Source organism: Gavia stellata, chromosome 6, assembly GCF_030936135.1.
Source record: "Gavia stellata isolate bGavSte3 chromosome 6, bGavSte3.hap2, whole genome shotgun sequence".
Taxonomy (NCBI): Eukaryota; Metazoa; Chordata; class Aves; order Gaviiformes; family Gaviidae; genus Gavia; species Gavia stellata.
The window spans coordinates 11,319,391-11,332,010 of NC_082599.1; the positions used below are offsets into that span (position 1 = coordinate 11,319,391).

General features: G+C 35.3%; 1 protein-coding gene across 1 annotated transcript in view; it reads right to left on the minus strand.

Moving 5' to 3' along the window:
- Positions 1 to 12,620, minus strand: part of ESYT2 (extended synaptotagmin 2) — an 89,453-nt gene that overhangs the window by 18,882 nt on the left and 57,951 nt on the right. The window contains exons 7-14 of the mRNA XM_059818633.1: positions 12,433 to 12,488; positions 7,485 to 7,605; positions 6,736 to 6,912; positions 6,246 to 6,328; positions 4,842 to 4,890; positions 4,080 to 4,169; positions 3,393 to 3,488; positions 1,099 to 1,200 (exon numbers count right to left, since the gene is read on the minus strand). Coding sequence (XP_059674616.1) covers positions 1,099 to 1,200; positions 3,393 to 3,488; positions 4,080 to 4,169; positions 4,842 to 4,890; positions 6,246 to 6,328; positions 6,736 to 6,912; positions 7,485 to 7,605; positions 12,433 to 12,488 — 774 coding nt within the window. The remainder of the gene's footprint in view (positions 1 to 1,098; positions 1,201 to 3,392; positions 3,489 to 4,079; positions 4,170 to 4,841; positions 4,891 to 6,245; positions 6,329 to 6,735; positions 6,913 to 7,484; positions 7,606 to 12,432; positions 12,489 to 12,620) is intronic.

The following is a 12,620-nucleotide window of genomic DNA, read 5'->3' on the forward strand; positions in this document are numbered from 1 at the left end:
TAGGATGTATGTAGTATTTTTATAACTAAAAGAAACATGAACTATTTATCAGTTTTAATACCAAGATCACTGAACCATAGCTTATGAACCGCATTTCTTATTCATTAAATTTTAACAAGATTTGGTAATGGGTGTAACTTTTTTGGTACTTTAAAATGAACTTCTACACAGAAACTAAGTGAAAGAACAACAGAAAAGGGTTTTGTTGGGATTTGGAGGGGGCAGGGGGAAAGGTGTTTTAAAATCAAGGTTTATGATATGAGCCAAAAAGCAGCCAGCCAGCAACAAATTTATCTGCACAATCTACAATGGCATACCCACCTCTCTCTGGCAAAAGAGTTCCTATTCTGAACAGATTCTCATTCTTTTTGAAGATACCAAGGTTGTGTTTACAGATTTAAGTGTAAGATATTCAGAGGCTCATTAGTTTGTAATAATCTTGTAACAATAATTTCAAGCAAAAAAATTCAAGAGAAAAATATTAATTGGTGGTTCACCCTAGCCTGGATTTTCCTGACTATAAACTAATCTGAAAAAAAGAAAACGAGCTTGGGAATTTGCAAAACAAGGAGCATCATGAAGTGAAATAGAATTTACAAGGGAATTTATAGCTTGGGCAGCACAACGAACCACACCCATTTTTAAAGCAATACTTGAACCAGTGTGGAGAGGCTGCAAGTTCTTACAAACATTGAGTGCATCACCTTTTAAAGAAGCTACAGGGATGTTGGTTGTAATATTTATTAGTTTAATTTCTTTGCAATAAAAGCCAACAATTCACCAGCACACAGTGTGCTAGTATAGTATGCCTTTTATTTCTCAATGAATCAGCAATTTAAGTTAAATGTAAGAGCTTTTACAACAAACTTGGGTTTTTATCATAAAAAGTTAATTACTTACCCAATGATATGCTGATCAATGAAATTTAAGTAGCCTTTAAAATGCAATTAAAATAGCACAAAAACAATGCACACTTGTTGAAACCATGCAGCAAAACAAATTGCATGCTCTCATTCCACTAGAGTGAGTGGCTTTAGTAGCACTAATCCACACTCTGGCAGATAAAAGGTACAATACAAATAATACCAGAGAACTCACAAATAGTGCTCTATAGAGTGAGGTAGTGTTTTCACAAAAGACTAGTCCCGATGCTCTCCTCTCTTTTAAGTATCCACACCCAAAGTTTCCCTCGTAGATACTCTTAGGAAGATGGAAATGGAAGGAGAAAGCAGAGTGATGGGATTGTGGCAGAATGAATGCATAAGCAGCTTTACTACACAAAAAAGTTAAGGAAAACAGTCAAAGGATTCCAGAGAAAACAGCAGATAACAAAAAGTAAGTAAATACTTGTCATTACAAATAGTTTCATCTGTTTAATGACTTTCTGTAGTGCAGCAAAGTGAAAAGCATTTTTATTTTAATTTTTTATTAATTATTCAAATATATTAACCCACTTTCAAAGTTTACTCTTGGTAGTTCAGGTTTATATGGCAGATCCAACTAAGTAAATTTAGAGACCAGCCTTCCACACCGTTTCTATTTCACTTGAAATGCATTTCAGATAAAACATCCCAGCGTCTCAGAAACCCACAAATATGATGCATCTGTGCAAAAGAAATGCCTGTGCTGGGAATTATCCACCATAACTCAAACAAAACAAGGCTGATGACAAGATTTAAAATGTACCAGTGATAAGCATTAACTTAAGAAATCCATTCTGAAGGTAATAAAAAGTACTTATTCATCTAGAAAATATTTCAGCTGTAACACTGAAGTTGTGGACAAAAGTCTTCAAAACTATTAATCATGGTCAGTATAATTTTAACATTTCATTCTCTTTGAACTTTTTGTTCCCCATAAATACAAGCAATCCAAAAGAGCAATTAATTTTGCTATTACACTACACAACCCCTATCAGTGAATATGAACACAACATGAGAAGCCAGCAGCCTTTCATGTTTAGTCTGGTAAACACTGTTCCATATTAGAATCAAATGGACATTAAAAAGCTGTAGTCACTATAATTCACTGCAGCTTCTCTAGCAGCTCCAGGGCATTATCTAAGCATTGTCTTTCTACAATCTATAGGAATCTTTTCAGTTCTCCCACATGAAGAAGTCTTCCCATGATATTTCCCCCCACCTAACTGTGAAGCCTTTTTGTATCTGGTTTTGAACAACTTAATGTAGTGCACAAAACAGACGGCACATGGACTTTTTCTGTGTGTTGCTGTATTCTGAAACTGATGTTAAATAGTTCTATTTCATTTCCACTTACATTGTACTAGAGTAATTCTACTCTTTTTCTGCTAAGTTACAGAGTTCCCCTGAATTGAATACAGTGAGGTTAAAAAGATAATGCAGGGGTCTACTCCAAATGAGCTACATCTTTTTAGCTTTTAAAACAACCTATAAATACTACATCCAAACACTGCTCTATACACCCTGGAACAGACATGGAATCACTAGTCAGTAATGTAAATTGTTTAGGCTACTAAGCTTTAATTTGTTACCACTTTGTTTGATGAAGCATTTTACCTTAAACTTAAGATGAGTGGACAAATTTGCAAAATGCATGCAAAAAAATCTGAGGCTTGAAAACTTTATTCTCTGATTAGTATTTTAGTCATCGCTTCCAGAATTTCTCATCTAATTAACAATGCTGAAAACCAGCAAAATTCAGTGTTATGCTTCACATATCTATTTATGGTAAGGTTTACTTTACTACTGCTATCAGTTACAACCAGAAACAGTACTCTACTAACCTGAAATAAACTACAAAACAGTCTGTGCTTGTCATAAACAAGCTATTTCACAGGCCCATAGTATAATCCATATAACGACAGAACCATTAAATTTTTTGGGTTTATGTTTTGCACAAGCAAATAAACAACACTCCAAATGACAACCTGACAGAAATCTCATACAAGTATTCTGCCACTGTAACATCAACTGCACAGTATTAATTTCATGGTGAGGACTTCAGTACCTTCAAATCTACCTCAGATACCCTAAACCAAAGCAAGCAATTTTAGCTGAACTCAAGGAAGTGGGCCTTTTCCCAGTTAGTTCCTTAAAATTCCTCATGCTAATCCCATACTATTTATGGAAAACACTGTGTAAAAACATGCAGCCTTTCAAGTCCAGGAAAGGAGCATTCTTTAAAGAAAAATCACACTGATTAAAAGAGTAATGTTTTACTAACTAGATATCTATAATGCTATACTACTAGAAATGTGGACCTTACATTACATGTTTTGAAACAAGAGAAAGTATAGAAAACATGGCATAATGTGTGTTAGTAAAGCAGTGTGCCATACTACCAAGCAAGACATGCTGGAAATATGCAAAAGATACCCATGACAAAAGGGTATTCATCAGAATATAACTTACGGGCAGGTTTCTTGCTGAGTCCAAATAGAGAATAAGCAATGCAGAAGAAAGCCCATCATTCGCTTGGTCTTTATCAGCTCTAATGCTTGTTAGCACCTAAACCAAAAACATACTGTCAGCCTTTCTGAAAATCAAATAATATTATTTCTGTCCCATTCCTGAAAAATATTTTTAAAACATCTGCCAAGATGCAAACATTCACAAATTCACACTATGAAGCATAAGAAGTAAGTTTCAAGACTCATACAGGTATTTCAAACCCATTTTTATGGACATTTCCACCCATTTCCTAATTATTTTTTTTAACTGGACAAATTATAATATCATATCCAGCTTTATCTCCCAGGCTAATGAAATGTTAGCTGATAGTCTCAAACCATAACATCAAGAGAAAAGAAGAGGATGAAAAAAGCATTTTAAAATCCCATGCCACAAGAGTATATTGACAGTTATGACTGGTTTGAGATTTCTAAAGACAAACAGCTTGGAACAAAGTTATTCAAATATTTGGTTTATTCAAATATTTGGTTTATTCAAGTTCACAACAGCTAGAAAATTAGATTACTTACATACTTAACAAAAAAAAAAACCAAACCAAAACAAAACAAAAAAACCCCCAAAAATCCACAATAAAAAACACCCCACAACAATTAAGATTAGAATAGAAGTAATGTTTTCCTTTAATACCTTGTCTAGATTTTCAGCAGTTGGCATCAATGTGAGCCATTCCAGTTTTAAATGCAATTTTCCTTTGGACACTTCATCCAAAGTAAACCACTAAAAGTTAAGCAAAGTAATGTAAAATAATCTGACACCAAACAAATACATGATTGCATTTGGCTCTTCAAGACATTTATGAAATGCTAAGCTCTACTAGAAATCTCATAGAGCTGAAGTCTGCATAACCTGGAAAGACTTGATTCATTGTTTAAAATGTCCTATTTCACACTAAATATTACAACACAGAATAACAAAACCAGACATGCAAACCTCTATGTTATATAGTAAAAGCGTTTTTAAAATATCAACAGAAATCTTTAAGTGCTGTAAAGATGTTCTAGAAATACAAACCCTGCCTAACATTACTATAAAATCTCTTTTACATATAGGGCAAAAATTAGTCTGCTAAGTCTAATAATAGTTAAAACGGGCAATTAACTATTGTCCTGCAAGAAAAAGCTCTCACCAAATATATAAGTTACTGTTTTTTGCATTAACATACTAGTAATCTTAAAACCCCAAGACAGAAGAAGAATGGCATTATTCTTTGGATTTCACCAATTCAGATATCCCTTAAACCACTGTACTGATCATCAGGGAATCTATTTTTATAGCATTAAGGTTATTCATGCACATACAGGAACTATCCCAAGGAAAAAAAAGTAATACAAGAACAACTACATATACAACAGATGGGGTTTTTTTAAACAAAACTTACTGAACACCTACCTCATCTAGAAGACGCTCCTTTTCAACTTCAATTAAATCTATCATCAAACTAGAAAAAATAAAAGTAAGAAAACCAATCAATATTTTAGCCAACAAACAAAAAATCTAATGCAGAACTCAAACCCCACCCTGTGCTTGCTGAGTATCCAGGCTTCCACTGAGATCAAAAGAGCAGAATAGTATTCTTTTAGCCCCTAAGAGAGGAAGAAGTAGGGAATGAAATGGCTGAACGAAGATGAATGCAGGATAACAGAAAATGTCTATACTAGAGCCCATTTTGTAGCTACTAGTGCAACTGGCACAATATGGCTCACGTACATATGACCAAACTCTCAAAACAGTGACCACATCCAAACTACCCACTGGAAATAGCCCCTGGACATATGCTATGACCGAATTCATGCTTTGGCATTGTCTGGGGGAGTACTAGTTCACACAAGCTAAAAATGTACCAGGGTATCTGCTAAAAATTAAACAGGGCAGACAACTGCATGCCAGTGCATGCACATTTGTCATGGCTTTGTATTTTATTAGTACTGATGTACACATTATGCCACTTTCCCCCCCCACCACTTCAGTGTAAGATAAGGGAAGTGCAAAGAAAAGAAGCCTTTGTACTACCTACTTCTTTATTTTAATGAGAAGAGAAGTAGGTACTGTTGCTCCTGTTAAGAGAGAAGGAGCTGGAAAGATAAGGGAGTTCTACTCTGTATGGAAAGCAACAATGGGAAGCTCCAAAACTCTGCAAGAAATAAAGGTGACAAATTACTGGAGAAAGAAGCTGACTAAAACCCTGTAATGTTTACGGGTAAACACTAAAGGTAGGCCTATGGAATCTAAGGGCGAGTAATGTTTGCGAAAGCATTACAACAAAATATTTTCTTTAACCAAATAGTTAAGATCAGCTCTTACAGAAAAATAAACTGTGAGCTAGCCATTTAAAAACTATGAAGATGAAGAAGATACACAGTTATAAAGCTATATTAACTTTGCCTGAAGAAATAATTAAGACAGTGCTAGCTTATGAACATTAAAGCAGGTAGGGTACAATTCCTAAAAAAAACCCCAACCAACCAACAAACAAACAAAAAAAAACCCCAAACCAACAAAAAAACCCACCCTTTTTTTTTCTGGGTACCCACAATACCTACCTTATTTAAAAAAAAAAAAAAAACCCATAAACATATAGATGTGTATATACACACACAAGCACATTTATATATATATATTTACATATATGAAGTAATTAGGGAACTACTTACTACCACCATTTTGAAAAGATAATGAATTTATAAATACAGTAATATAGCAGAACTGCAATAAAATGCAAAAATTAAAAAAAAAAAAAAAAAGATTACATCATCTCTTTCCAATACCTACAAGCATATTCTCCAAAACATTTACCTTCCCAGGAAGTCATCTTTATCTGGATCTTCATCAAAGAGCTCAATCTCTAGCTCCTGTCCTGGATGTTCATATACTAAGGCCTGGAAGTACAGTAAAATGGCACTGTCAGTGGTAAAACTAACTAGCTTTGTGAAATGGCATAGTAACAGAAAAACACTGAACTGCAGTGGCCTTTGTGTATTAAAACATAGCAATAAGCAAATGCTTTAAAAAAAGATGCAATTTAATGAGCAGAGCAAGTACAAGAGCTTTTTAGATGCAATTTGCTAATGTTGGCTTTAAGAGACTAGACTTACTGATGCTTAGTCTAGACAAAAGAGGTATATACATCAATGGAGAATTTCTGTTTTGTTACTGAACTTGGGGCTTTTAGAGGGAGACATCAAGAAGCTCCTCCAGGAAGTCCCCAGAGTATCATCTTTAACAAAAGAAACTTTAGAGGACAACTTTAACGAATGCACAACAAGGTTATTTTTATTGACTATACCTCATAAACTTCATTCCATTTTGGATTGAGATTTTCTTTGATGACCTTGCTTTGGAAAATCTGGTTGCCCACACGGATGATTCCATAAGGATCTGACTTTCCTTTGACAATCCCTTTTAGGTAAGTATCTTTCCCCTCCAGGTCCTGAGCTTCAATAAAGTGTATCCTTAGAACACCCTGAAAAAGGAAAAGATGAGTTTATGTAGTTATCTGAAAGCCTCCATGTCATCACAATTTATGCAGTGTGTTTTATAATTCCCACTGCGATTTTCTTAAATGAAAGCTTAGTTTGGACACACTGTAAAAGGAGGGATATCAATGATGATCCACATACATAGCAGAGCTAGCACTCAAGAGATTCCTGAAAAGAAAAACTGTCATCAACAATTAGAAACATGCCAGTTATATCAAGAAATGCCATGCTACTGGAAGTGAGTAACAGCTTTCAAGCACAAACTTGTGCTACTTAATTTTTAGTCTATGCAGTTGAACTATATTTTAACAAGTAATTATGTTTAACAGTCTAGCAAAACAAAAAAATATCTTTTTTAGCGTTACTATGAAACATGAACTCCACATAAATTATTTATAAATTAAACCAACTCTTTTAAAGTGACTGGATTCACGATAACTTGTACTACTGCAATAACTATATTTAGAAATTCACACAGATGTGCGTATCTTTAACAGTTACTACTACAGAAAAAACTAAAATGCCAAATCATTAGTATTAACAGAAACATGCTTACCTTTGGTATAGGAAACCGCAACTGAGCAATCTGCACTTCACTGACAAGGGGGACTGTAATTCTATTTGGAAGGACCAGGTAGTTGGATATTATATCCAATATTATTGTATCTGATAAGCCACTGTTAGAGAAAATAATCCTCAGTTACTCCATGAGAATTAAACACATGTTATGTCACACTAATATACTCCTGCTGCTGCCTAACAACCTAAGTGGAGAAAACATTTTTCCTTTTTGAAGGGGTAGAAGACACATCTATTTATTAAACACTTTTTTTTAAATAAAGGATTCTTGCCAAAATGGCCACCAGGTGGAAGCAGCTGACACTGAATAGCAGAAACCACAGAGATGAAGATAAAGTTCTCATTTCCCTGCCACCACCAAGTTCCCCCCTCACCCCCACCTTTTAAAGCCATCCAGGGTAAAAGGCTGTTGCATAAATTTTCTTGCCTACATTGCATATAACCAAGCAGATGTTAACTATTAATCTACTTTTGTATTACAATAATGATTTAACTGTCCCTGAAAATTTGGCTAACCATTCCTGTATTGTTATGAAACAAGTTGTCCTCTTGAGCTGGGAGGACCATCATTTAAAACAGAAACACAAAGAAAACATGCTCGTGGCTGAGTAAAATATAGCCTAGGGAAGCAAAACAGGTTTTGTTCTGGCAAAAAGGGAGTGGCAGTACAATCACATTGGTAATGAATCATTTAAAAAACCCAACCCCGTACTCCCTCACAAACACAGAAAAGAAAAAGATTTCCTAAGCTACAAGTTCACCCAGTTTGGATCTGAACTCACAACAAACCAGTATGTCGTCAGCCCACACCACTGGTTACACACACTGCCTACACTGGCAAAAAGGCAGAACTGGAGTGGTACAATTCACCATGGAAGACAAGCATCCAGAAAGTTTTTAGGGGTATGTACAAAGATTCAGACAGCAAGTTATAAAAATACTTGAGATATTCTGAATTGCGGGTGCACTCTCGCTAAAGCTGGTAGAGCTGCTTCAGGGGTGAACAATTTCTCCTCCTAAATACACTTTATGATACTCCTTTTACAGTCTTTGTGAAATTAAGATGCAAATAATGTTTTTCAGATTAAGCACTTGTGTGTAATCACCTTGTGAAGTTTTTCTGAGACTGATTCTGCAGTTTGGAGTAGCTCTGACTCAGCAGCTAGCATACAAACACAAAAGCTGCAGTGAAACGTAATATATATTACATTTTAATTTGGGAAGAAAATTTCGTGGTGAGCAATAAACGTATTACGGTAGAGATGGGTAACAGAATTAACCCATTAAATACAATCTGGCCCATTTCAAATTCACACTGATCTTTCATGCCAGAGATTTGCAACCTGTACAGCTTGCATTGCCTTGGCTGCCAACGTCCACTGTAAATCCAGATGAACTACGATACATGATAGAACATGGCTGACTTTTTAATGGCATCCAGTACAATAGGAAAAAGAGAAACTCAAGACTGCATCAAGATCAATGGACAGGTCTGTGCAGACCTCTGTTTATTCTCTGAAATAAGCAACAGTGGACAATGTTAAGAAATTGCTCAGAGGAAAAGTTTCCTCTCAAGTTCTGTGAGTTAATTTACATCTGTCCTAAAGAGGAGTCTTCATTCCCCTTCCTTTCTTGCAGAGCTTATGCAGTCATATTTGTAAAGATCTTCATTCTACATGAACACTGAACCCTACAAATTTATAGTTTCAGTAATTCTTAAGACAACTACTACAAGAAGATAATTGTTATTTGAAAATAAGTAGCTTCCTCTACTCATGGTAACACATGTTGCTTTTCAAACTTTCTCAGTTCAGTTTTCAAAATACAAGTCTGATGATAAATCTCCAGCAGAGAGATCAGAGAAGTTTGTTTTGTTCATGCTTTTGTTAGTGTCCCTACCTGGCAAGAAGAGAAAGCTCTGCCTTTATGCTCAGTAAAGTGCATACCTTAAGAACAGATGATTAATGGAGAAAACTAATGGACCTAGGTCAGAGAAAGCAAATGAGCAGTGCAAGAGAGGCAATGGTACCAGAACTGCCTTGAAAGAAAGACTATTATGCTCTTCTCTAGTTTTTAGTTAAGATCACATACATTATGAAATAAGCTATAGGCATAAATAAACCTATCCTAGACTAGCCAAAGGTTCAGAGATTGATTAATGTTCAAATGGAGCTACAGGAGATCTCCTTAAATAAGGGAAAGAAACAGCCTGAAGTACAACAGAGCCCAGTCACTTGGAGGATTTGCAATCCTTTATACTAGGACCAAACCCCAATTCTGTGATTCCAAAGGTCAGTCTCACAGTTTTATCCCAACATAGAATGGTTTGGGTTGGAAGGGACCTTAGAGATCATCTAGTTCCAACCCCCCTGCCACAGGCAGGGACACCTTCCACTAGAGGCAACATAAACGCTTGAATTTCACTAAAACACGTGAGAAATGAATACGAAAAATGACTCAGCATTAATGGAATTTCACAGAATTTTACACAGAGAAACTGGACCCATAGGAGGTAGCAGATACTCCACTTTTAAAAACAGGGAGCTGAAAAAGAATACCGAAGATCATAACTAAGTAATGAATTAAATGAATTCTAAAACAACATGACACTTTGAAGCTGTTTAAAACTTATCTAACCAAATATTAGCCAACTGGGATGCTCCCAGCTGGAAAGTATTCTTTATGAAGACAAGGCAAAAATGTCAATCTTTTGTATTATTTTATCACTTAAACAAAGAGGTCTGATCTATGGAAAACAGTGACAAATCAATGATCAAGCAACAGAGAAAGATATATCAATTTAAACCCTTATGTTGATGCATCATCGATAAACAGCTTCTTAAGATCATAAAACTCTAAATCAGTTATTCTAAGGACAATTACTTTTTCAGTTCACAAAAATGAAAGAAGTGTGAAATGCTTCAGGTAGTTTATTATAGTAAATGTCTTCAAAAGCTCAATTTCATTGCAGAAAAATAATTGGCGGTTACCTACTCTGTTGTATTGCTCTCTATTTAGCTCTACTTAATTTTTAGTGACAGAATAAGCAGCTACGTATTTTTCCTGACTCGTCTTTATTCATACTGCACAGACAGCACATCTCTGACTGCACAGAGTATTTTTACTATACCTCAAGCAACCATAACAGAATTCATCTTCCCATCATCCACATCCCCTCCTGACAGCACTTGAGTATTCTCACAGCCTGGCTCCTCCTCACATAGAGATTTTAATTCCACTCCTCCATAAGCCATACTAATGATGGAATATGAATTACTTTTGTGTCCTTCTCCTTGTGGAGTCATATATGAAGAGCAATGGAAGTTGTTAACAGCTGACAGGGAAGCTTCCAGCAGCAAATGCAGAAATTCATTTAGTAGAAGAGATTTGCAGAGTACAAATAAGTAGTTTAGTATGCAGCCAACAGCCCGAAGGACAAAAAAGATACCTGTGGTGGCAGCCATCTCTTGTTCATCGTTGTTTATAACAACTACAATATGTCAAGCTGTCGTACCAAAACATACAATCTATCTATACAGATAAGAAAAACAAATACAGCACTGAAGAAATCTCTTGGCAAGGCAGAGCATGAGTCACCTCAGTCACAGTTACTATGGAAACTATACCACATCTAGACGGCACCATTATATGCATATGTGGCCAAGCTTGGTTGCTCTGGAAACCATAAACTTGAGATACTTAGCAAGACTTCGTTTACATTTGAGGTTTTGTGTTTCCAGTCAGGCAAATATGTAGCATGACATGAATCTCAGGAGCCTAGTAAGCTTAAGTACTAAACGTAAATTTATTAGTGTTATGTCAAAAGAGCAAATTATTACTTAGGAGCCATATTTTGGAAGCCATTTTCTCACTCATCAAGAAAACCTCTTTCCTCAGAAGCAGTCTTAATCAGGCTTGAAACATAAGCAATTCTTGCAGCCATTAACCTACTTAATGCAAGTTCTAATTTCAAACTGTTCAACTGGGATTCCATGCAATGGCTTCACACGTCTAAGTAAAGCAAAAACCGTTTCAGTCATGCAACTGAGCACTAAAGGATTAATTTAATACCTAAATTCAAACTCTTGTTTTTAAACAATAAAAAATAATTCTATAGTCAGCCAACTCTTGAGAATATGGGGTCCAATAAAAGGATTAGTCACAAAATCCAAGTGTGTATCAGATCCAGCATTATCCCCATAGCCATTGTCTCAATATTAAAAAGCCCCTGGGTAACTATTACAACTTGATAATTATGAAAATTCATGGATTTAAGCTTATCAGGATTGCAATGATTCAAAGCAGCTTGGTTTTCACCTCTACTGCTTTTTTTGGGGGCGTTTTATCAGGTACTATTTTGAAAAGCTCTGAATAAGCCAAGAATTTTTTCTAGCTATATATGGTCAATATTTTTGCTACTCCATTTGATCTTCACATAATAAATGGAAAGCTTTAAAAATAAGTACTTGAAGATATTACGAAGTTTATTTAATTTGATTACTGTCTTAAGGTATTTCTAACTACCTTTACACAAGCAACTAGAGATTTATCAGCATACAAAGCCATGAGCCAAGATGCTGTGAACCCACTGGTGTGAAAAATAAGGCTCTTTGTCTTTCTGCTGTCCTAGGAGATGGCAGATAGGAAATTCACAAGATTCTGGAAATCTGAAAAGGCTGAGAACACTAAAAAAAGCAGATTAAAAATTATCTTTTCAAAATGTTTTTAACAAGACCTACTAGATATACTTTTGATGTACTTTCACTTGCAGTGAAATCACTATCTTCTGCATATTGAGCAATTTTGTATAATTCTAAATTAAAAGATAACTGCTCAGAGTCATTTAACCTAAAATTATTTAGCTTCAGATTTTCTGGGGTTTATTGGGGTGGAGAAATATAAAACACTGCTTTACATATACTCACTTCAGTCCTGGAACATCCAGAAGATTAGTCAGTCCAGTCCAGTTAATTTCCAAAAGCTGTGAATTACAGAGAAAAGAGGGAGGAAAAAAAATAAACCACTTAAAATTCACAACACTGAAGAAATAAACCTGATGACTATAGATTCTGATCAGTTTCCAGGATTTTCTTAAACAGAAAACCAAAACCTC